Source organism: Cervus elaphus, chromosome 5 (genome assembly GCF_910594005.1).
Source record: "Cervus elaphus chromosome 5, mCerEla1.1, whole genome shotgun sequence".
Taxonomy (NCBI): domain Eukaryota; kingdom Metazoa; phylum Chordata; class Mammalia; order Artiodactyla; family Cervidae; genus Cervus; species Cervus elaphus.
The window spans coordinates 100,047,852-100,071,467 of NC_057819.1; the positions used below are offsets into that span (position 1 = coordinate 100,047,852).

General features: G+C 61.3%; 2 protein-coding genes and 1 long non-coding RNA gene across 3 annotated transcripts in view; 2 read left to right on the forward strand and 1 right to left on the reverse strand.

Annotated features, from left to right (window-relative positions):
- KDM6B (lysine demethylase 6B) lies at positions 1-21,785 on the forward strand. Its single transcript, XM_043903744.1, is given in 25 exon segments — positions 1-149; positions 6,903-7,019; positions 11,894-12,017; positions 12,273-12,415; positions 12,508-12,649; positions 12,884-12,982; positions 13,075-13,294; positions 13,403-13,495; positions 13,579-13,740; positions 13,823-14,029; positions 14,123-14,467; positions 14,549-15,445; positions 15,447-16,735; positions 16,849-16,975; positions 17,104-17,209; positions 18,052-18,257; positions 18,382-18,446; positions 18,528-18,599; positions 18,696-18,844; positions 18,969-19,083; positions 19,175-19,362; positions 19,521-19,662; positions 19,932-20,058; positions 20,145-20,315; positions 20,427-21,785. Coding segments are annotated over 21 exon segments (4,941 nt in total). The 5' UTR covers positions 1-149; positions 6,903-7,019; positions 11,894-12,017; positions 12,273-12,415; positions 12,508-12,512; the 3' UTR covers positions 20,451-21,785.
- The window catches only part of LOC122694692, a 27,895-nt gene continuing 23,634 nt past the window's right edge, over positions 19,356-23,616 (reverse strand). The window contains exon 4 of the long non-coding RNA XR_006341222.1: positions 19,356-19,540. This is a non-coding gene — a long non-coding RNA (uncharacterized LOC122694692). The remainder of the gene's footprint in view (positions 19,541-23,616) is intronic.
- Positions 22,037-23,036, forward strand: TMEM88 (transmembrane protein 88). Its single transcript, XM_043903746.1, has 2 exons — positions 22,037-22,283; positions 22,394-23,036. The coding sequence occupies exons 1-2, from the start codon at positions 22,074-22,076 to the stop codon at positions 22,661-22,663; spliced, it is 480 nt and encodes a 159-aa protein (XP_043759681.1). The 5' UTR covers positions 22,037-22,073; the 3' UTR covers positions 22,664-23,036.

Here is a 23,616-nt window from a genome sequence, read left to right on the forward strand (position 1 = left end):
GGGGGTGGGGGGGCGGTGTTTGTGTTGGAAAATCCAACTGCGCCACGGGGCGGAGCGGCCCCCCCAGCCCCGGCCTGGGAGAAGGGGGGGCCGCTCGACCCCCTGGGCGACCTTGGGGAACCTGAACACCTGGGACACCCCAGAGCCAGGTAACGGGGAGCCGCGAGGGCGTCTGGAAAGAGGGAAACCGTCTCGGCGCAGGGGGGGCGGGACGCCTGAGGCGCAGGAGGGGTAGAGATGAGGATGGACGTTCGGGTCTCTGGAGAGGTCCTGGGAAGATGACTGGGTGCAGGACGTCTGGATCCTCTAGAAAAGGGTAGGGCGGCGTGAGCGAAGAACTGGGCGGCAGATGTCTTGGGTTCCGGATGTTGAGGGGGGCCTGAAAGGACTCCCTGTCCCTCTTGGGCTGGGATTCCCCTTCCCGACACTAGGGCGGGGGCGCGGCGTTGTGGTCCCTCTTTGAAGGGCAGGACTAAAGGTCAGGGTTTGCAGTTGGACTCTTGAGGGCGGGTGTGGTCAGAAAGGGATGTGTCTCAGGTCCCGGGGCCGCGTTAAGCCTCCCTTTGGTTCTTCCCACGGATGAGGTGTGTAGCCTCAGCTGTGACTCTCACACCTGCATCCCCGACGGCCTCCCAGCGGTAGCCTTCGCCCCATCCCTTCCGTGGCACCTCACCCCGCTGCACTCGGCCTCACCGCGCTAGTCTCCCCATCCCCGGTCCTACCCCCGCTCTGCCACCACCCGTTCCGAGCTCTCACCCAGGTCGGGTCCTTCTCCACTGAACCTTCGCTACGTAGCCGCGAGATGGCGAGAGCGAGACGCGCACAGCGCGACTCAGAGTTCTGGGGTGGGGGATGTGGCCTTGAAAACAGCCGAAGCCCCCTGCCCGGGCCAGAGGGAAAGGTGGGCTGAGGTGCCTGTTTGACTTCCTGTCATCTCGGCCCCCTCACAGGAAACTGTGGGCGGGAGGGCGAAGGGCAGGGGCGGGAGAGGGGCTCGGGGCTCAGTCTCCGCCTCCCCGATCTGGGGTAAATAGTGGGGAGGGGGCACGCGGGCAGGTTACTAAGCAACGGAAATTCGCTTCCTGTCGGCTGCGGCTTGTGGCTGACTTAGGATGGGAGTTGGCAGGGTGGGGGGCTGGGAGACCGCGGCGAACGAAGGTCGAGGGCAGGTCGCCAGGTTCTCGAGACAGAGAGCCCTAGAAGGAAGCCGGGGAGCCGCGAGCTGCGCTGCCACAGAAACGGACTCGGCGTGAGTCCGGAGGGAGGCGGGACCCAGGAGCGGCGATGAGCGCCGCTCCCCTTCCCTCTTGGGGGTTGCTTGCCCTGTTGCCAGAGTAACTGGAGAGCTAGACTCAGGGGCCGGATTCCCGAACTCGCGCGTCCGCCCAATCCGCTCCAGCGGCTGCCCCTGACATCAGGGCCTTGGCAGCCAATGTGGAGGAGGCATCGAAGAGCGAAAGGAAGAGGGAGAGGGGAGGTGAGGGGTGGAGGCGGGGAGCGGGGAGCTGCCCGGGACCCGCACGTGCACTCCCACACGCTCGCGCCCACCCCCCTCCCTCCGCCGCACGCGCCCGAGTACCCCACCCTGCGCTTGCGCGGCGACTCGCCGCGCGCCCCCCTTTCTCCTTTCTAGAGACTCGGTTAGCAAACGAGTACCGGGCTGCGCTTCTCAGCCTCTGGGGACCCAGACGTCTGGGTCCGCTAGCCTTCTTCCTAGGGGTCTCAAGCAGTTAATGCCCAGCCTGGCGTGGGAGGAGCCAGCTACCTGTTCCCCACCCCAGCTGGCGCCCCACTCTCCCAGGTGGGCTGGGCGGAGCTGTGGTTTCCGGCCCCAGATGCTCCGCCGCTGCCGTCCCGGGCTCTGGCTAAAGTTGCCTCCCCAAGAGGAACCGAACGAGTATCAGCTCCCCTTCCCGAGGCTTCACGCGCTCGGGCCCGGCTGCTGTTGGCAGCAGGGAAGGGCACTGCGGGGAAGCCCCGGACGTCCCAGGTGACTCTTCCCGGACCATCACAACCCGTCTTCGCGTGAATTCCTCCCCTTTGATGTGCACCGAAATCTTTCCCATCCCTAACGTTTCTTCCCCACTCGCCCCGGTGCTCTTTGCACCTCCCTCGGCTCCTTTCGGGCTGTCTCTCCCGGTCCTCACTCGTCCTTCTCGGCTTCTCCCAGTTATATAACTCTCCCTCTCGCCGTGTCCTGATTTCAACTCCATAGACTCCGCCCTGGAACAGCGCGGGGAGGGGCAGGGGAGTTGGGACCCAGACAGATTCCGGCTGGCGGCCGGCTGGGCACAGGGGATCCCGCTGATGGGAGACGGAGCCCCGCGGGACCTGATGCCCCCGCCCCCCACTTCCCGCCCCCCACGCGAGATCTCGCCTAGGAGAGAGAAGGCACAGTATCTCAGAGGCGTGTCGGGACTCCGTCAGAAATGTGGGTTGGGAGGTCAGGGCTGGAGGCGGAGAGGAGGAGCCGAGAGGCCCAAGTCCCTGGGATTGGAGCCGCGTAGGGGGCAAAAGATAAGGGCGGGACGCCTGGGTTCCTTCCTTCCTCTCCTTTTTGGGTTCCCAGAATTCCTGAGGCTATTTCCCAGGAAGCTTAGCCCGCGGCTCCTCTCCGCCCCTCGGGGTCAAAGGTCTGTGTTAAAGGTGGCCTGGGATGATGTCACCCGTGCACGTGCCCTGGGATAGTTGCCAGGCGATGAGGCCTCCACCCCTTTCCATTCCAGCCCCCTCCCCCCACCACAACCTCCGCCCCGAGTCCAGCTGCAGCCCCGTGCCATCTTTCTCCCTCCTCCCTTCCCTTGGCCTTAGCGTCCTGCAGGTGGGAAACCCTGGCCTGGAGTTTTTGAGGGGGAGGGGCACGGGTGTGGTGTGGTGGACTTTGCCCGTTTGCTGGGCTAAGCGAACCTTGGCTTACTTTTCCCTAGATTGGCACAGAAGAGCTTTCTCTCCAAGCCCCCTGTACCCCCTGGAAAGAGCCTCCCAGCAGTCTTTTTCCTTTCCCACCTGCTGCATTGCCAAGAGGCTCATGGTCCCTACCCCTGTATTGAGTTGAAGTGGGAGTGGTTGCCAGTCCCCTGGAGAAGAGCTGTGTGGTATACATCTGGACGCCAGCTCAACCCTGACCTTAATCAGTGGCACCCCACCCCCACCATTGAGGAGACGGGTCAAGAAACTATATGAGACTGAAAAGTCAGGGTCTTTATTCTGTGTAGGTGTGTGGATCTCTCTCTTGAAGGAAGGGGACTCAATTGATAGCTACGGCGGCCCTTCTCTATTGAGTTAAGTCCTGGGGTTGCTTATGGTATTGGAAAAAAATTGGTTTCTCTTTTCATGTACCTTTAGGGCTTGGGTTGTCAGATCAGACCTGGATTCCATTCTCAGCTCTGCCACTTAGTGGCTACAGGAACTTGGAAAGGTCACAACCTCTCTGAGCCTCCTGTTCTTAGTCTGGAAAATTTAAATATCAATACTTACCTTCTAGGCAGTTGATAGGGAAAAAAATGAGATAATTTATGCAAAGCACTTAGCACAGTGCCTGGCACAGAATGAACACTGAATGCTTGTCATGAAATGCTTATTATTTTTAAATGCTGTCAGTTATTTTTATTATTCTGGTTGGTAGGCCTGCTTCAAACTGGCCAAGACCTTAGGAGTGGGTCAGGGAGGAGTGGAGAGTGTGTGCTAATGTGGTCGGTGGGGGGGAAGGGGGCTGGGGATTAGCTTCCCCTGCATTGTGCACTTTATTTGATGAGGGCTTTCCTCAGATTTGTATTGCTTTCTTTGGGATTATTTTTTTCCCCCCTTCTTGGAGAAGAGACAGCTAAGACTATTCCTCTGGCTGTGAAAATAAAATAATTGTATTGTGGTTCTTGATTTTTGAGCAAGACCCCAGTCCCCTCCCATGTTCTCTGGAGCCTTTCAATTTTGCCAAGGGACTGACTCTACAGTTTCCTTTGCGGGGACAGGGCTGGCTGAGGGGTGTGTAAAAGGTTCGGGTGGGTGGGCAGAGAGACTAGTGCAGGGGGCTGGGGGGGCGAGTAGTTAAAGGAAGAGACCGGAAGGGAGGAGGAGGGAGCATGCTGGTGGGGAGGGAGGGAGGGGAGGAGGAGGTGGAGGAGGAGGAGGAGGAGGAGGAGGAGGGAGGGGGTTGGGGAGAGCCTGCTACAGTTCTTTGTTTGACTCCGGGACTCAGGGACGGGGAGGAGGAGGGAGGGAGGCCGAGGCTGCAAGCGCCGGGGCAGGCCCAGGAGGCAGAGGAGGGACCGTCTCCCCCGCCCCCCCAGCCCCCACTCCCCCCCCTGCTGCTCCCCCCCTCCCTACCCGGACTCCGGGGGCACCGCCGGGGGACAGACACCCAGCAGGTAACCCCGGCCTGGCTCGCCCTCCCCTCGGGTTTTCCTCCACACCCTCCCTGTGACCCCTTTCCCCGGTTCCGTCTCCCCGTTTCCCCCGGGCTTGCCTCTTTCCCCGTGGCCCTCGGTGTTCCATCTCCCCACCTGGGGTAGTCGCCCACTGGCCGCGCCGCTGTCTCGTGCAGCCTGACTCCCTTCCCCTTGGCCGACAGCTTGTGCACCCCAGGTCTGCCCGCGGCACCTTTCGGGGCTCTGTCTGGCCGCTTCTCTAGGCTTTGCTTTCCTTCCGACCTATCTATCCCCTGGGGCTCTGAGGAAGGAGGGAGTCCCTGTCCTTTTCTCGCTCCCCTAGTTCCCCGCCCCCCAACTCTGGCCCCCTTTCTCCTTCTAGCAGTCTCTAGGGGGTGGGGAGAGAACCGGAATTTGGGGGGCCCTCTGGAGGGGCAAGGGGCTGTATGTCTGCGGGCGAAAGGGGCTGTGACTGTGTTGGGGTGGGGGCGGGGGCGGTTAGAGACCGGCTGCCTGTCTGTTGTCCCTTTAAATGGCCCTCACATTTCTGGGGACTTGTAGGGGGGAGGTGGCCAGCCGCCTGCCTGGGGGGCAGGGCCCTCTGTTCGTCCACACAATCAGGGGTGGTAATGATTTAAAGGGACAGCCTTGGTGTGGCCGCTGCCACCCTTGGCCAGCTGGAGAGGGAGCCGGCAGGCCTTGTCTGGGGAGGCTTGGCTGGCGAGCAGGGCATTTGAGGCGGAATCTGTCTCAGGGCCTGCCAGGTCTGGGACAGTGCTTCGGCTGGGACCTGCACGGAGGGTGACAGCTTGCCTGGAGGGCACTCAGCCTGGGCCTTCTCCAGGGCCCCACCTTTGGGCTCAGGGACTCCTTGGCCAGAATCCTGGAGTCTAAACTACCGAGTCCGTCAGCCACCAGGTGGGGGCCACTGGCAGGTCTGCAGGTGAGCAGCCGGCCGGGCACACTGGAGCTGGCCCTTCAGCTCCCCCTTTTGTTGTTTGGCTCTGTGCACAAGAAAGCCCCAGCCCCTCCCCCAGCTCCCCCTTCCCGTCCCCATGCCCCCGCCCCCCCCCCCCCATCACACACACACCCACCCCAGCTGTTGGACAGATGAATTACAGCCTCCGGCTTGGGGCCAGGACTGGTGAGGGATTAAAGCTCTGGGGCTGGCCCTTTAAATGGCTGTTGGCCCTTCCCCCACTCTGGTGTCCAAGACACCCCATACACACCCTGCTGACCCCCTTGGATGCCCCTCATTTCTCCTCTTGGTCTGTCCTAAGCCCTGCCACTCCCCATTTTCTAGGCTGGACTCTCCCCAGCATTCCCTTCTCCCCCAACATAACCATATATACAAATGCTACAGACTGCACACACATAAATACACACACTTACTCTCTGGTCTCACATTCTGAGAGTCCTTGTCCTGGAGGGTTCCAGCCTCAAGCTCCCTTCCCCAGCAGAAGGACCTTGCCTGCCTGGCCTCCCTAGCCTGCAGCTGACCACTACCCTGGCCAGGTGAGGGGCCTTGCATGGGTCAGAAATAGCACCTCCCTGGGGGCAGTGTCATCAGCAGCTGAAGCAGCTTGCAGCACATTGCATCATGGAGGCTGGGGGCTGGGGGCTGGTGGCCTGAGTCTCTGGGGCAGGGGGAAGAATGGGGGCTGGAAAGCCAGAGAGTGGAGAGGCTAAATGCTGAGCCCAAGTGTCTGGGTCCTTAAGGGCAGAGAACTGTGGCTAAGAGGGCAGAAAACAGGTCCCTGAGGAGTGAGTTTGAGGTGAGGGCAGACAGGTGTGACCCCTGGATGGATACCTGATTCTTGGCCCTGGACCTAGACACCTACCTTCTTGTATCTGAGAGTTAGGAGGGGAGGGAGTGGGCCCCTATCGCCTTCTTGGGCCACAGAGAGGAAGGAGGTGATGGGGAAACAGGATATGGTCTTGATGGGTGGATGGAAGGGAGGCTTGCAGCAGAGGCCACTTCCAGACCCAGGCCTGGAGTCACAGTCCTTGAGGAGGAAGGCTTCTCCCTGCTGGGCCCGTTCATCTAGTCTGGCCACCTGTACTGCTCACCACGACCTGCCTGCACCTGCCTGGGGGAAGGCAAGGGGGCAGAGTCCAGAGGGTGGGGTTGACTGGTGTCTTGATAAGGTTAGGGAGGAGGCAGCACTGAAGGAAGAGTTTCTGCAAGCCTGAGGCCAGGGCTGAAGCTGACTTGGGTGAGATGTCCGAGGTGGTTGGGACTACTTTGGGGCCAGGAACTCTCAGTAGGAAGGTCCACTCAGAAGAGGGATCATGGGCTGGGTGTCCACTGTGAACTTAACACCGGTGCTGTAGCATGTGCCTTCACTCCCTGGTCCAGGCTGTTTCCTAAAGGGGAAGGCTCTTGGATTGGCTTTTTCTGGTTGCCATGGAAACAGATTCGATTCTCTCATCCCATCTGACCACCAGAGCCAGGTTTCTCCTCAATAAGGGGATAGGGGGCACAGGAAAATTCTCCATCCTGGGAGGTCCCACCTCTAACTGACTTTTTTCTTTTAGGTTCCCCCAGGCACCATGCCAGCCCCGTAGTACCACCCACCTCACCCACTGTGGTCTGCTGCACCCTACTGCTGGGACACTGGTTCCAATGAGACAGGGCACACCAAACTCCACCTGGTAAGTCCTGCCCTGAGCAATGCAGTACCTCCCCTCAACAGTCCCAACTCTGCACCCCATGCAAGAAAGATTGGTATGATCTAGATCATGCCCACTCCTCAGAATGGTCCAGTCCAACTCTGAGCATCCCCCCACCATGTGGTGATTGAGTGGTTCAGTCTTCCTCATTTATGGTGCTCCCCTCTGTTGCCTGTGAATGGTTCATCCCTGTACTTCACCAGCCTCTTAACTACCACCAAAAAATCTACCCCCTCCCCAAGTGCCTCAACTCGGTTACTTATTGAATTAATCTAGGGTTTGCAAGCCAGAAAGTAGAGATAAGATAGCTAGAGGGATTTTTTTTCTTCTTCTCTTTGGAATGAGAAGGGCTTTGCCCCGGTAAGAGTTGTTGAACAGCTTGGCTTCTGGAGGGTGATTGGAAACTGAATTAGATACTGGAGGCCATTGTCACGAAAACCTGCCTCTTCTGCTTACCTGTCTCCTCCTGCCAGTTCTCTGCCTAAGGCCCTGCTCTGCCCCCTCCCCCACTCTACAGAAGAAATTATACCTGAGCTCGAGACTTCAGTTCTCTTAAGTGCGTGTTGTTCATCTCCACTACTCAGTAATACTGTTTTGAGTGGGACTTGAGAGTTTCCTTCTGTGTATCTCTCATTGTTTGGCAAGATGGTTGGCACATTGGGGTGCCTCAGAGGAATTGCGTTGAATGGGTTAACTGAGTGAGCTTCATGGCCAAGAAACTGACGGCTTCTGAGAAATGCTGCACAGCCTCCTACCTACATCTTCTCTAGAGGACATGAGACATTTGGGATGGTAACACTGGGGAAAGCTGAGGGACAGGCTGACCCTGGAAACGTCCTGTGAGGATAAAACCAACAGGGAATAGTACAGGGCATTATAGAATAGTGGTAAGAAAGTGGCTCTGGAAAGAAGCCTAGCTCTTACTCAAGGACTTGACCAAGTTATATAACCTCGATGAGCCTGTTTCCTCATCTGTAAAATGGGGTAGTACGACATGAGGTTCTAGAGAGGAGTTTTTAAAAATGTCTATAAAGTGCTTAACACTGTATCTGGTGTGTACTAAGTATTCACTAAATGCTAGCAATTAACCATCACAATGGGAGCCACAAGGAGCTGGGAGGATAAGCACGGTTGTTGAAGAATAGGTTGTTGAAGAATAGGACGTAACTTAAATGAGGGCAGTGCCTGTGCCCGCAGTCGTGTCTGACTCTTTGCAACCCCATGGACTGTAGCCTACGGAGTGGGTTGCCATCCTCCAAGGGATCTTCCCCACCCAGGGATCAAACCCACATCTCCTGCACTGGCGGGCGGATTCTTTACCACTGAGCCACCTAGGAAGCTCCACAAATGAAGGCAGGCAAACCTCTAAATACTTGACTCAAAACAGAAGGCTCACTGATCCAGCAAGACATCACGATGCGGGGGAGTGGGGCGAGGAGTCAGCAGGGTCAGCCTGCTCCAGTGTCTCCCTGACTCTGTTCAGGAACATGAAGGCAAACACAGAAGGGCATGTGCAGAGAGACACACGTGATCACGCAAGTGATGCAGAGGCAGTCCCAGACAAAAGACCGAGACAGGAGCCAGGCAGACACACAGACCGTGTAGACAGGCGTAATGACAGGAACGCGTCAGACAAGGACTGAAGGAGACAAGATGAGCAGATATGCAGGTGCGCACGAAGACAGACACCGGGGCCCACACACTGCCGACCTTGTCAGACAGACTGGTGAACACAGCGGTCCAGTCAGAGGCAGACACAAGGCTCGCAGTGACACACAGCGGGCCGGGGCCGGCACTGTCACTTCTCGGTGAGGGGCGGGGAGGGGCCAGCAGCGGGGGAAGGCTGGGGAAGGGAATCCCGAGCGGGCGGCCTGCCCGGGGTGGCTGAGTCACAGCGGAGCCCCAGCCGGCGGCCCTCCCCTCGCCTCCCCCTCCCCCAGGTAAGAAGCGAGCTGTAACCCCTCGCTGCCGCCAGGCAGAACGGGGCCTGACAGCGAGCGGAACGCGGCAGGGTTCCCGGGCCGGCTCCACCTCCTCGCGCGTGCCGCGTGCCTGCTGACGGCCTGCTCGGTAATACCCTATCTGCGGGGTCTTGTCTTTGGCCGGCACGTGAATCTGCGTGCTCACGTCTGGCCCCTCATCCCGCACGGCTGGAGCGGTGTGCGGCTCCTCCAGCCTCGCGCCCAGAGAGTTAAGTGGGTGTGATTGATAGAGTGGGTCTCTCTCGGGGCTCTAGGGGGAGGGGGGCCGGTTAAAGTCCCCGAGTCCAGAGCCCGGATGGAGGGGGCGGAGCTGGGCTTAGCCGGGAGTGCCCGGATGGAGAGGGCGTGGCCTCGGCAGGAGAAGAGTTAACCCTTTCGGAGCGTCTGACTCCCAGGACTGTGGGTCCGACGGGAGAGGCTGGAATGCCTGCCCAGAAGTGTACCGTCTTCCCAGCCTGGCTTTGGCCGCGTGCGTCTGCCTCTCATCTGTGTTTGAAGAGCCTGTGGGTGTCTGTGCCTGCTAGTGATTGTCCCGTCCCCTGGGTTAGTACGGACAGCGGGAGTCGGGGCGGGCTATTCCTGCCCCAAAGCGAGAGTGGAGGTGAGAGTGGACCGCGGGCCGGCTGCCGGCCGCTGGGGAACAGGTGTGAGCGCGGCGTCGGGGCTGCCCGGCGCGGGGAGGGGCCGTCGTGGGGGAAGACGAGAGGGGAAATTCCGCGGGACCGGTGGGGAGCGGTGTGTGGGCTGAGTTGTGTCTGCCTCTGACTGTGTGTGTGTGTCTGTGTGTGTTCAGGGAGGCGGGGGCTGAGTCAGTGGGAATAAGGGGAAGGTTTTCTGGGTGACTCACGCTCCCCCACACCAAGCCTGAATCAGACCGCGAGGGAGGGCTTTGTACAGGAGGCGGGTGGGAAGTCAGGAGCCTGGGTCCCGGGTGGGGACAAGGACCCGAGGTGGTCGGCGAGAGTGAGTGAGTGTTTAGTGTACAGGAAGTTTTTGTTCTCGAGAGAGGGCTGCTGTATTCCGAATACCGGCGTAGGGGTTTGTGGACAGAGGTGGAAAGGAGCTGGAGGACGGGACTGGCTGTTTTAGGGAAAGCTGAGTCAGTTCCCCGTGGGAAAGGGGAAGTGGTAGAGGGGAAGTGTCATCATCGCAGAAGGGGAAGTTGCATTTCCTGGTAACTGGCAGCGCCCTCGGCACCACTTCCCAGTCGGGGGTCTGTTCCTCTGAGGTCCGGACCCTCGGTTCCCCGTTTTCCCTTGTCTAGTCCATGAGTCCGAGGACTTGGGTCAGGGCAACTGGCCAGGGCTATGCTTGACCGCAGTTAAGCGCTGTATTTGATCCGGGGCTTGGTAACTGACATACAGGCTGTTTGGTGAGGAGAGAGTTCTGACCGAAACTCCGCGTGAATCGCGGAAAGGGTCCGCAGAGCCCCAGCGCCTGCCAGGGCTCGCCGGGGACCTGTGGGGTCCAAGCGCTTGCGTGCAAATAGATGACCTTGCCCTGCGGAGGGTGGACTGTTTTCACCAGAAACCTGCCTGCCCTTGTGGGCTGGGTGGAAATTTCCCCACAGGGCAGACTTCTCTCGGCGAAGGCGAACTTTCCAGCCGCCCCCAGCCCCTAGTCGCGCGTTCTCCCCCGGCTTCCTGCCCGGCGCTAGCTCCAGCTGGAGCGCTGGCCCCGCCCCCGCCGCTTTGTACTCTACACTCGCCTCTCGCAGCTCTTTGTACTCTAGACTCTCAATGGACCGATCCTGGAGCGGAGCCGGCTTCCTACCTGCCGGGACGCCGGGTAGGCGAGGAGGCGGCGAGGGGACTGTGATCCTGGGCTCGGAGAGGCGAGAAGGAAGAACTGGGGCTAAAGGGAAGGTGCCCAGGAATGGGAGCACTGCTCCCTTCGTGGGTCTAGCCCGCACCGACGGGAAAGGGTTGGGGGGCGGGGTGAAGGAGGAAGTGAAACGGGTTCTGGGTTCTTTAAGGGAGTGGGCGGTGAGAGTGGGACAAGGGTGATGTCACCGCCTGGCGGGCCCCGCCCTCCTCCCTCCCGAAGGACACCCCCCCCCCCCGTACTCTTACACACGCCGCTTCCGCTGCGCAAGTAGCCACGTCACGGGCAACCCCCGAAATCCCCCCTCCCTTGGGGGGCGGGGGCCACGTGGGCCGTGGGGAACCGCGTGGCCCTGGCGGGTAAGGGCATAGAGGATACGGGAGCCACGCGAGAGGGGCCACTCGGGACCGCAGTGCGCGACTTCTCAGAAGTTGGGGGATTAGAGGGGGGTTTTGGTTTTGGGGGTCGGTTGGTATTGAAGACCTACAGAGCCGGGGGAAGTGGAGCTGGAGGAACTGGGTATGAAGCTGGGGACTTGACCATGTTTTGGGATGGGGGTCAAGGGTGGGGGGTGGAGCGCGCAGATCGCGGCGCGGGCGGGTTTGTGTGCCATAGAAGTTGCCCTGAGTCGCCAGCCCTAAGCAGTTCCTAGAGGGTGGGGAGGTCAGAGGCTGGGCGAGATGAAGTGAGGAGGGGGAGTGACGCCTATGTCGGCCTTGTGCATCCGTGTGCCAGCTTTTCGTCTCGGGCGGCAGGGCAGGGGGCGTTTCGGGCGGTCCAGCTCGGACTACCGGCGGCTCTGTGGGCGCGTGGGACTTGCGGGTAGCTCCATGCTCCAGGGTGGCCCGAGTGTGCGACCCGCCGCCTTCACCCGCGTGGGTCACAGGCTCCGCTTGCCTTGCCCGGTTGAGTGTCAGCTTGGAGATGGAGACCCTAGGTGGGAGCCGCGGGGTCACGTCGGGGTCACCCCGGGCAGAGCCCGTCTGACCGGCTCCGCCGCCCCTCCTCCCCCGGCAGCGGCCGGGCTAACCTTGCTCCTATTGGTCCCAGCCAGGCTGTTACTGAGGCGGAGACACGGGTGATGATTGGCTTTCTGGGGAGAGAGAAAATCCTGTGATTGGTCAGGTCTCCGGAGCTCGCCGACGCCGGGAGAGGACGCTCCCACGGAGGCCGGGTAAGCGGCCGCCGCGCTGCAGCTCGGCCCCCGGGGCTCCCGCCTGGAAACCTGGCTGCGCAGCCACCCCTTCATCCCGGCTTGCCCTCCCGCGTGCTCCACTCTTCTGGGCCTCTGAGGGTTCCATAGGCCAGGTGGACCGCTCCTCGGGGATAGTCATCTCTGCGGAGATCAGAGACCTATAAGGGCCACAGCCGGCGGCCCCGACTGTGTGCTGGCCAGCTCACCTCACTCCTTTTCCTCTCCTCTCCGTAGAATTGGCTGTGAAAAGCCCTGGGCGACTCTCTGGGAGCAGTGGGCACTCCTGTCAGAGCGGCTGGAGCGGGACCATCGCCCCAGGGAGCTGGGGCAGGGGGCCGTGCCCTATCTCCAGGGCTCCTGGGGCCACTGCTGACCTGGTAAGGGAAGACTGGGCCCAGCTCGGCTGTGTGTACCCTGACAACTCAGTCTTTGTCCCCCGTAGGATCATCATCTCTTCTCCTTGATTTAGGCTGGATGCATCGGGCAGTGGACCCTCCAGGGGCCCGCGCTGCACGGGAAGCCTTTGCCCTTGGGGGCTTGAGCTGTGCTGGGGCCTGGAGCTCCTGCCCCCCCCATCCCCCTCCTCGGAGCGCATGGCTGCCTGGAGGCAGGTGAGAACTTGTTTAGTCTCTGCCTCCAGGCACTCCTTTTCTTTTCCCATCTCTGCTCCTCAGCCTCTGTCATCCATCTGGTGCCATCCCTCTTTTCTGCTGTCCGTCTGGTGGACCTCAGTGTAGCCCTCAGCTGCTTTCTCTTTTTTCCCTCACAGTTTTCCTCTTTCCTCGGTAGAGAGAGACAGGATTGTTCCACCTTGCTGTAGATTAACAGAGCCCTTCTCTCTCCAGGTGCTCTGCCAGCCTCGGGCAGCCTCCACTGTCTGCTCCCCTACCCCCTTCACACGGCAGTAGCTCTGGGCACCCGAACAAACCGTATTATGCTCCAGGGTGAGTGAGGTTTGAAAGGTGCTGGGGGTGGGAGGTAAGGCTGGGCCTTGTTCCTCAAGCCTCACCACCTCCCCTCCCCTTCTGCTCTGTAGGACACCCACCCCAAGACCCCTCCATGGGAAGCTGGAGTCCCTGCACGGTTGTGTGCAGGCGCTGCTCCGGGAGCCAGCCCAGCCAGGGCTGTGGGAGCAGCTGGGGCAGCTCTACGAGTCCGAGCATGACAGTGAGGAGGCCGTCCGCTGCTACCACAGCGCCCTTCGATACGGAGGAAGCTTGGCTGAGCTGGGCCCCCGGGTCGGCCGACTCCAGCAGGTGGGATGAGGCGGGACACAGGGAGCTCGGGTCGTGAGTTCTGACTCAGGGCCCTCATTTTACATCTGCTTCTGCCCTGTCCTCTGCACTCTCCCCCCACCTTCTCAGGCCCAGCTCTGGAACTTTCACGCTGGGTCCTGCCAGCACCGACCCAAGGTCCTGCCCCCATTGGAGCAAGTGTGGAACTTGCTGCACCTTGAGGTGAGGCTGGGGCTGGGTGTGCTAGGGACGAGGGCCGTCCTGGTCTGCGCCTGCGCCATTCTCTCTCTCCTTTTTGTCCTTAGCACAAACGGAACTACGGGGCCAAGCGGGGGGGTCCCCCAGTGAAACGAGCTGCTGAACCCCCAGTGGTGCAGCCTGTGCCTCCCGCAGCACTCTCAGGCCCCTCGGGGGAGGAGGGGCTCAGCCCTGGCGGCAAGCGCAGGAGAGGCTGCAGCTCTGAGCAGGTATGCTGGCACCTGGGTGGTCAGCAGTGAGCGGGCAGGGCTGGGGTGAGGAGTGGGACTCTCACATTCTCTTTTCTTCCAGACGGGCCTTCCCCCAGGGCTGCCGCTGCCTCCACCACCGTTGCCACCACCACCACCACCACCACCACCACCCCCTCCCCCTCCCCCACCTCTGCCTGGCCTAGCTACCAGCCCTCCATTTCAGCTGACCAAGCCAGGGCTGTGGAGTACCCTTCATGGAGATGCCTGGGGCCCCGAGCGCAAGGGTTTAGCACCCCCAGAGCGCCAGGTGAGCTCCCCTCTGTGGCCGCTTGCCTCTCAGCTACAGGTTGGTCCCCGTGTTCTCCACTTCTCATGCGGTATTCTCATTTCTCACTGACAGGAGCAGCGGCACTCGCTGCCTCACCCATATCCATACCCGGCTCCAGCTTATCCTGCTCACCCCCCTGGCCACCGGCTGGTCCCGGCTGCTCCCCCAGGCCCAGGCCCCCGCCCCCCAGGAGCAGAGAGCCATGGCTGCCCGCCTGCCACCCGTCTCCCCGGAAGTGACCTTAGAGAGAGCAGAGTTCAGAGGTCGCGGATGGACTCCAGCGTTTCACCAGCAGCAACCACCGCCTGCGTGCCTTACGCCCCTTCCCGGCCCCCCGGCCTCCCCGGCACCACCAGCAGCAGCAGCAGCAGCAGCAACAACACTGGTCCCCGTGGTGTGGAGCCGAGCCCAGGCATTGTGAGTGACAGCCACAGGTGGCGGGGGGTGGGGTGTTGTGCCTGGAGCAGCCCTCTGACCTCGACCCTGCTCCTCTTGCAGACCGGCGCTGACCATTACCAAACGCCCGCGCTGGAGGTCTCCTCTCACCAAGGCCGCCTGGGGCCCTCGGCACACAGTAGTCGGAAACCCTTCCTGGCGGCTCCTGCTGCCACTCCCCACCTGTCCCTGCCACCCGGCCCCGCCTCGCCTCCTCCACCCTCTTGTCCCCGCCTCTTACGCCCCCCACCACCCCCTGCCTGGCTGAAGGGCCCAGCCTGCCGGGCAGCTCGTGAAGATGGAGAGATCTTAGAGGAGCTCTTCTTCGGGGCTGAGGGACGCCCCCGCCCTCCCCCTCCCCCACTTCCCCACCGCGAGGGCTTCTTGGGGCCTCCGGCCCCCCGCTTTTCTGTGGGCACTCAGGATTCGCACACCCCTCCCACTCCCCCAACCACCAGCAGCAGCAGCAGCAACAATGGCAGCCACAGCAGCAGCCCTACTGGGCCTGTGTCCTTCCCCCCACCTCCTTATCTGGCCAGAAGTATGGACCCCCTTCCCCGACCCCCCAGCCCCACACTGAGCCCCCAGGACCCACCCCTTGCACCCATGACTCTTGCCCTGCCTTCAGCCCCTCCCTCCTCTTGCCACCAAAATACCTCAGGAAGCTTCAGGCGCCCGGAGAGCCCTCGGCCCAGGGTCTCCTTCCCAAAGACCCCCGAGGTGGGGCCGGGGCCATCCCCAGGCCCTCTGAATAAAACCCCCCAGCCTGTGCCGCCCAGGGTGGGGGAGCTGCCTGCCCGAGGCCCTCGACTTTTTGATTTCCCCCCTACCCCTCTGGAGGACCAGTTTGAGGAGCCAGCTGAATTCAAGATCCTACCTGATGGGCTGGCTAATATCATGAAGATGCTGGATGAATCTATTCGCAAGGAGGAGGAGCAGCAACAACAAGAGGCAGGCGCGGTCCCCGTCCCCCCCGCCTCCTCTGAAGGAGCCCTTTGCATCTCTGCAGCCTCCGTTCCCCACCGACACAGCCCCAGCCACCACTGCTGCCACCGCCGCTACCACCACCACCACCACCACCACAGCCACCCAGGAAGAGGAGAAGAAGCCACCAGCCCTGCCACCACCGCCGCCTCTAGCCAAGTTCCCCCCACCACCCCAGCCACAGCCGCCGCCACCCCCGCTCCCCCCACCAGCCAACCCGGCCAGCCTGCTCAAGTCCTTGGCCTCCGTGCTGGAGGGACAAAAGTACTGTTACCGAGGGACTGGAGCCGCTGTTCCCACCCGGCCTGGGCCCTTGCCCGCCACTCAGTATTCCCCTGGTCCCTCATCAGGTGCTACCGCCCCGCCGCCCACCTCAGCGGCCCCGAGCGCCCAGGGCTCCCCGCAGCCCCCCGCTTCCTCGTCATCTCAGTTCTCTACCTCAGGCGGGCCGTGGGCCCGGGAGCGCAGGGCCAGCGAAGAGCCAGCCCCAGGCCCCATGGCCCCCGCCCCGCCGCCCCCACCCCTGCCTCTGCCCCCTGCTCGCTCTGAGTCTGAGGTGCTAGAAGAGATCAGTCGGGCTTGTGAGACCCTTGTGGAGCGGGTAGGCCGGAGCGCCACAGACCCTGCAGACCTGGTGGACACAGCAGATGCAGTGGACAGTGGAGCTGAGCGATTGCTGCCTCCAGCTCCGGCCAAGGAGGAGAGTGTTGGGGTGGCAGCCGCTGCAGGACCCGGGAGCAGCAAGCGGCGGCAGAAGGAGCACCAGAAAGAGCACCGGCGGCACAGGCGGGCCTGCAAGGACAGTGTGGGGCGGCGGCCCCGTGAGGGCAGGGCCAAGGCCAAGGCCAAGGCCCCCAAAGAAAAGAGCCGCAGGGTGCTGGGGAACCTGGACCTGCAGAGCGAGGAGATCCAGGGTCGGGAGAAAGCCCGGCCAGATCTTGGTGGTGCCTCCAAGGCCAAACCACCCACAGCTCCGGGCCCTCCACCGGTCCCTGCCCCCTCTGCCCAGCCCACACCCCCGGCAGCCCCTGCCCCTGGGAAGAAGGCTCGAGAGGAAGCTCCAGGGCCACCAGGGGTCAGCCGGGCTGACATGCTGAAGCTGCGCTCGCTCAGTGAAGGGCCCCCCAAGGAGCTGAAGATCCGGCTTATCAAGGTAGAGAGCGGTGACAAGGAGACCTTCATCGCCTCCGAGGTGGAAGAGCGGAGGCTGCGGATGGCAGACCTCACCATCAGCCACTGTGCCGCTGACGTTGTGCGTGCCAGCAAGTGAGTTGGGGGCTGTCACCTAGGAGGGTGTTGGCCTGGCCTGGCCTGGCAGGAGGGCCCCTTACCCAGCCTACTGATATTTGTGTTTTAATCATTTCGCTGTCCTTCCACAGGAACGCCAAGGTGAAAGGGAAGTTTCGAGAGTCCTACCTGTCCCCTGCCCAGTCTGTGAAACCGAAGATCAACACTGAGGAAAAGCTGCCCCGGGAAAAACTCAACCCACCCACACCCAGCATCTATGTACGTGTGCCCTGTATGCTCAGAACCGCTCCTGCCTGTGAATTTTAGGACAGGGTTGGGGCTGTTGGGGTGCCCTGAGCCTAGGACAGGGCTCTGACCCCAGCCCTGTCTCCTTGGTTGTCCCTCAGCTGGAAAGCAAACGGGATGCCTTCTCTCCGGTGCTGTTGCAGTTCTGTACAGACCCTCGAAATCCCATCACCGTGATCCGGGGCCTGGCAGGCTCCCTTCGGCTCAGTGAGTGTGTGGGTAGAAAGGTGTGGGGAGGGCTGCAAGGATCTGGGACTTTGGGGACCTCTGAGGGTCCCTCCTCTGGAAGACCGGACCACAGCTATAGTGAGCTCTCCTCAGTCACATGTAAGCCGTATTTGACGAGTGCTCTGAGTGGGGGGGTCAGCTGACTTCAGGCTTCCCTTCCCTCTGTTTGAACCCAGCGGTAGGCAAGTGGAAAGGGGGATGGATCTCAGGATCTGGTTAAGAGTCATTTATGGTTTTCTTGGTGATGAAGGATCTGAAGAATACAGATTGTACAAAACCTGAGAAGCCTCCTGGTTTAGGGCTTTCGTCTTTTTCAACTTTTTATTGTACACAATTTCAAACAGATACAAAAGTAAAGGGAAACCATACAGAATTGTAAAATCAGTCTTGTTTTTTCTATACTTGTAGCTCTCCATTACCCACATATCCTCCCCTTCCTTCACTTTTACTTGAAGCAAATTCTAAGCTTTCACTTGACAGAAAGAAAACTTTCATTGGATCCTGTGATAATTTAAAGAAATTGTTCTTCATTGAGCATATACTGTGTCAAGTGTTCTGCATGTGCGGTCTCATGCATACATGAGGACTCTGGGGGAGGGGCTGGGACCGAGCAGCAGGGGGAGAAAGGGGGTTGGCTCTGATCCAGGTAAAGGCCAGGTCAGGGAGGGCCAACCCTCCCAGCTTCATGAGGAGCTAGGGTTCTCATCTGTGCTTTCTGGATCGAGCTCTGAGAAGCCTGTGTCCACCCTGTCAGAGGTGTGAGGAGCAAGAAGGGACAGGGTGAGTTGGGGCCTCACTCCCTGCTCCGCCCTCCCTTGCAGACTTGGGCCTCTTCTCCACCAAGACACTGGTGGAGGCGAGTGGGGAGCACACAGTGGAGGTGCGCACCCAGGTGCAGCAGCCCTCGGATGAGAACTGGGACCTGACAGGTACACGACAGATCTGGCCCTGTGAGAGCTCCCGTTCCCACACCACCATCGCCAAGTACGCGCAGTACCAGGCTTCATCCTTCCAGGAATCCCTGCAGGTGAGAGCTGCCCATGCAGGCAGAGGCAGGGGGTGTGGGATCAGGGGAATTGGAGCCCTGGTTGTGGTGGGCAGACCCCAGGAAGGTGGCTGACCCAGGCCTGCCTACCCCTGTGGCCAAGCAGGAGGAGAAGGAGAGTGAGGACGAGGAGTCAGAGGAGCCGGACAGCACCACAGGAACCCCTCCTAGGTAGGACGCTTTGCCCCTGCTGTTCATGACTCCTTCCCTTCCCTGCACTTCCCCACCAACCTGTGCACTTCACTCCTGCAGCAGCGCACCAGACCCGAAGAACCATCACATCATCAAGTTTGGCACCAACATCGACCTGTCCGATGCTAAGCGGTCAGTGGGGCTGAGGCCAGCCAGCTGGGGCGGGAATGCCAACCGGTGGGCAAAGTCCAGGTAGTCGCTCACCTGGCTGCCTCCTCGCCTCCGCAGGTGGAAGCCCCAGCTGCAGGAGCTGCTGAAGCTGCCCGCCTTCATGCGGGTCACCTCCACGGGCAACATGCTGAGCCACGTGGGCCACACCATCCTGGGCATGAACACGGTGCAGCTGTACATGAAGGTGCCCGGCAGCCGAACGCCAGGTGCGCTCCTAGCAGTGCTGCCGCTGGCGCTCCTCTGTAACCCAATGAGCGCCCAAGGGCGGGCTCGTCGCGCTACGCAGGCTCAGCTCCCACTGACCGTGCAGTTCTCTGTCGCCCCCTGCAGGCCATCAAGAGAACAACAACTTCTGCTCGGTCAACATCAACATTGGCCCAGGAGACTGCGAGTGGTTCGCGGTGCACGAGCACTACTGGGAGACCATCAGCGCCTTCTGCGACCGGTGCGGGCCACCTTCCTCCCCAACTAGATAAGCCCCCACGTCCCGTCCTTGGATCCCCAGATTTCCATCTGACCCTGTGGTTCCCCTCCAGGCACGGCGTGGACTACCTGACGGGTTCCTGGTGGCCAATCCTGGATGATCTCTATGCTTCCAACATCCCTGTGTACCGCTTCGTGCAGCGCCCCGGAGACCTGGTGTGGATTAACGCGGGCACCGTGCACTGGGTGCAGGCCACCGGCTGGTGCAACAACATCGCCTGGAACGTGGGGCCCCTCACCGGTGAGAGAGTGGTGCCAGGTGGTGGGGTGAGCCACTCAGCGTCGAGGGGCTGGGTCCCTGGGGAGTGAGCCCTGTAGAGGGGTGGGCTTGGAGGGCTCCAGGGCTGCGGCCCAATTGGCTGGAGCTGTTGGTCACTTGTGATCCTCTTTGGCCTGCAGCCTATCAGTACCAGCTGGCCCTGGAACGATATGAGTGGAATGAGGTGAAGAATGTCAAATCCATTGTGCCCATGATTCACGTGTCCTGGAACGTGGCTCGCACGGTCAAAATCAGCGACCCCGACTTGTTCAAGATGATCAAGTGAGGGAGGGCCCTGTTTGGGAGGGAGCCCACCATCCCCATCCGACCTGGCCCGCAGAACAATTCTTGGTTCCACCCCTTCCTCCAGCCACCTCTCCGCTGGGTCGGTCCTGCGGGGCTGCTGTGCTGGGTCGTTTGACAAGGCCCCTGCCCCAGAAGCTTTGTTCTCTCGCAGTCTGAGTACATGAAATTTCTCCTGTGACAGGGATGTGTCGGGCGGTGACCGGGGAGGCCCGGCCCGCCCCATCATCCCCTCGCCCCACCCGCAGGTTCTGCCTCCTGCAGTCCATGAAGCACTGCCAGGTGCAGCGGGAGAGCCTGGTGCGGGCCGGGAAGAAAATTGCCTACCAGGGCCGGGTCAAGGACGAGCCCGCCTACTACTGCAACGAGTGCGACGTGAGTGCCCCCGTCCCCGCTTCCCTGCGGGCCGGCGCTGTCCTTGGGCCTCCCTCTCTGTGACCGCCGCCCCCTCCCCGCCGCAGGTGGAGGTGTTCAACATCCTGTTCGTGACGAGCGAGAACGGCAGCCGCAACACGTACCTGGTGCACTGCGAGGCGTGCGCGCGGCGCCGCAGCGCGGGCCTGCAGGGCGTGGTGGTGCTGGAGCAGTACCGCACCGAAGAGCTGGCGCAGGCCTATGACGCCTTCACGCTGGTGAGGGCCCCGCGCGGCGGGCGGACGGGCAGGCGGGGACCGCTGGGGGCGCCGGGGCGGGCCCGGGGGTGGGTGACCGCGCCCCTGAGCCCCGCCCACTCTCTCCCGCAGGCCCCCGCCAGCACGTCGCGATGAGGCCGGACGCCCCGCCCGCCCGCCCGCCCTGCGGGCGCCGCGGGGCCACCAGCACACGCCTGGGCTGGACCTAGGTCCCGCCTCTGGCCGGGAAGGGGGTCGGGCCCAGCCCTTCCACCCCATTGGCAGCTCCCCTCACTTAATTTATTAAGAAAAAATAATTTTTTTTAAACAAATATGAGGAAAAAAAGGAAAAAAAATGGGAGACGGGGGAGGGGGCTGGCAGCCCCTCGCCCACCAGCGCCTCCCCTCACCGACTTTGGCCTTTCTAGCAACAGACACAAGGACCAGGCTCCGGCGGCGGCGGGGGTCACATACGGGTTCCCTCACGCCTGCCAGCCGCCCGCCCGCCCGCCCGCCCGGCGCAGACGCACGCGGCTCGCGTATGTACATAGACGTTACGGCAGCCGAGGTTTTTAATGAGATTCTTTCTATGGGCTTTACCCCTCCCCCTGAACCTCCTTTTTTACTTCCAATGCTAGCTGTGACCCCTGTACATGTCTCTTGTTTATTCACTTGGTTATGATTTGTATTTTCTGGGGTTTTTTTTTTTTTGTTTGTTTTTGTTTTTTGGTTTTTAATTTATAACAGTCCCACTCACCTCTATTTATTCATTTTTGGGAAAACCCGACCTCCCGCACCCCAAGCCATCCCGCCCGCCCCTCCAGGGACCGCCCGCTGCCGGGCTCTCCTTGCGCCCTAGTGTGTGTCCGGGCCCGGCCCGACCGTCTCCGCCCGTCCACCCGCCCGCCCGCGGCTCCAGCCGGGTTCTCATGGTGCTCAAACCCGCTCCCCTCCCCCTACGTCCTGCACTTTCTCGGACCAGTCCCCCACTCCCGACCCGACCCCAACCACGCCTGAGGGTGAGCGACTCCTGTACTGTAGGGGAAGAAGTGGGAACTGAAATGGTATTTTGTAAAAAAAAGAAAAAGAAAAAAAATGAAAAAAAATTTAAAGTTTTAAAGAAAGAACTATGAGGAAAAGGAACCCCGTCCTTCCCAGCCCCGGCCAATTTTAAAATCACGGACCTTCCCCTCACCACCCCACCCTCCCCTCTTTTCTTTTTAAGCGTGAAACAGCCCAGGCCAGGGCCTCACTGGGGCAGGGACACCCCGGGATGAGTTTCTGGGGCTCTATTTTCGTTTTGTCGGTTTTTTGTTTTTTTTCTCCTCCACGCTGGGGCTGCGGAGGGGTGGGGGATTTACAGTCCCGCCCCCTCGCACTGCACTGTCTTTCTGCCCCAGGGGCAGAGGGGTCTTCCCAACCCTACCCTTATTTTCGGTGATTTTTGTGTGAGAATATTAATATTAAAAATAAAATCAGAAAAAAAAAAAATCCTGTTTCGGTAACGTGCTAGTGGTAGCAGGGAGAACCCTGGGAGGAGGGCAGCGAGACCGTGATTGATGGGGAAGGACTGCGCAGACCCCGGCTAGGGGAGCCCCTCCCCGGAGGCGCCTGTGGAATGTCCAGAGCTCCGGTCTCTCCTTGGTATGGGGGGGTGCCTAATCCTGGAGTCGCATTCCAGGATAAGGGGGGGTGGGGTGGGGAGAGGCTGGGCCGGGGGAGGGGCAGGAAAGAGGACTATAAGGGCCGCGGCCCAGGCGGGAGGGAGCCAGGCGGGCCATGGCGGATGTCCCCGGGGCGCAGCGACCGGTTCCCGGCGGCGGCCCAGAGCCCCGGGACCCCCTGGATTGCTGGGCCTGCGCTGTGCTGGTCACGGCCCAGAATCTCCTGGTGGCCGCCTTCAACCTTCTCCTGCTGGCGCTGGTGCTGGGGACCATCCTGCTGCCCGCTGTCACCATGCTAGGCTTTGGCTTCCTATGCCACTCCCAGGTGAGCATGCGCCCGCGTTGTCTGGGAAGGGTGGCGGCGGGGTCTGTGGGCCGCAGCCTCGCCGGGCCGGGCTGTTTGGCTTGGGCCTCACGCTGCTTCTCCTCCCACAGTTCCTTCGCTCCCAGGCACCCCCTTGCACCGCGCACCTGCGGGACCCGGGCTTCACAGCCCTGCTGGTTACCGGATTCCTGCTCCTCGTGCCGCTGCTCGTGCTTGCCCTGGCCAGCTACCGCCGCCTCTGCCTGCGCCTCCGCCTGGCCGATTGCCTCGTGCCTTACAGCCGAGCCCTCTACCGGCGCCGGCGCAACCCGCAGCCGCGGCCAGCCCGGTCCTCGCCAGGGCCCCAGGTTGCTCCAACCTCAGGAAAGGTCTGGGTCTGAGGACCCTCGAGTCAAGAACTACCCTGACGACTGCCCTCCCTCCCGGTCGGCCCAAGGACTTGAAGCTTACCCTGCCCTCACTCGTGCCTAAACCCGGTCCAGCATCCCCTTAGGGAACTGAACATCTGTTGGCTCAATTCTGGTGAAAATTTGCCACACCCTGAAATGCCACTTTCGTCGCACTACCCATATCTGAAACCTGAACATCTGGGCTGGACCCTGCATCCCCCCAGCCCCCTGTGAATAGACCTCGCTGGTGCTCTCCTTTTCCGGTGCTGCTCCTAGTATTTACGGACTGGGGGGCGGGGAGGGGGAATGGCGAGGTTGGAGGGGAAGGAGTCATCACACATCAATAAAGAATTAATGAACTGAACGCAGTCCTGGGATCCTGTGAACAGAGGGAAGGCACAAACACTATCATTCCTGAAACGGCCCAGGAGCAGGAAACAGCAAAGGGGTGGGGGGTGGGGGTAGCTCTAGTTCGTAGGCCGGAGCATCCTTAAGTCTCCTGGCCTTCCCTTATCGCATTAGCCCGCTTTTCCTGGCCAGACCCCAGAGCTCTGTCCCTGACCCCAAAGGCACTTTCTCACCAATAAGAGTGAAGGGGGCCCGGCCTCTGTCGCCTGCCCTGCTCCCCTTGGGGACCCAAGTCTGTTCTCTGACCCCAGCTTAAGAGGAACTCGGTGTTGCCAGGCCGGAGAGGGAAACAATGGGCCTTCCGGAGCAGGATGACACCCCCCTCCTGCCACAATTCTGGAGCAGCTGCGTGGGAGGGAAGACGGAGGGGCCCATCCTAGGGCCTGTGGATCTGAGGTTCAGCCTGTCCCCCTATCCTGACCTCGAATGTGAGAGAACCTTTGGCAGTCCTGGACATCCAGGTTGTGGAAGGAGGGCTGAGTGCTCCCGATCTCAGATAAGCTTGCTCTAGGGATGAGATGTGCAATCCCTGCCCC

Coding starts and splice junctions, on each gene's coding strand:
- TMEM88 (XM_043903746.1), top strand. CDS start 22,074: ATGGCGGATGTCCCCGGGGCGCAGCGACCGGTTCCCGGCGGCGGCCCA. Junction 22,284..22,393: donor GCTTCCTATGCCACTCCCAG/GTGAGCATGCGC, acceptor CTCCTCCCACAG/TTCCTTCGCTCCCAGGCACC.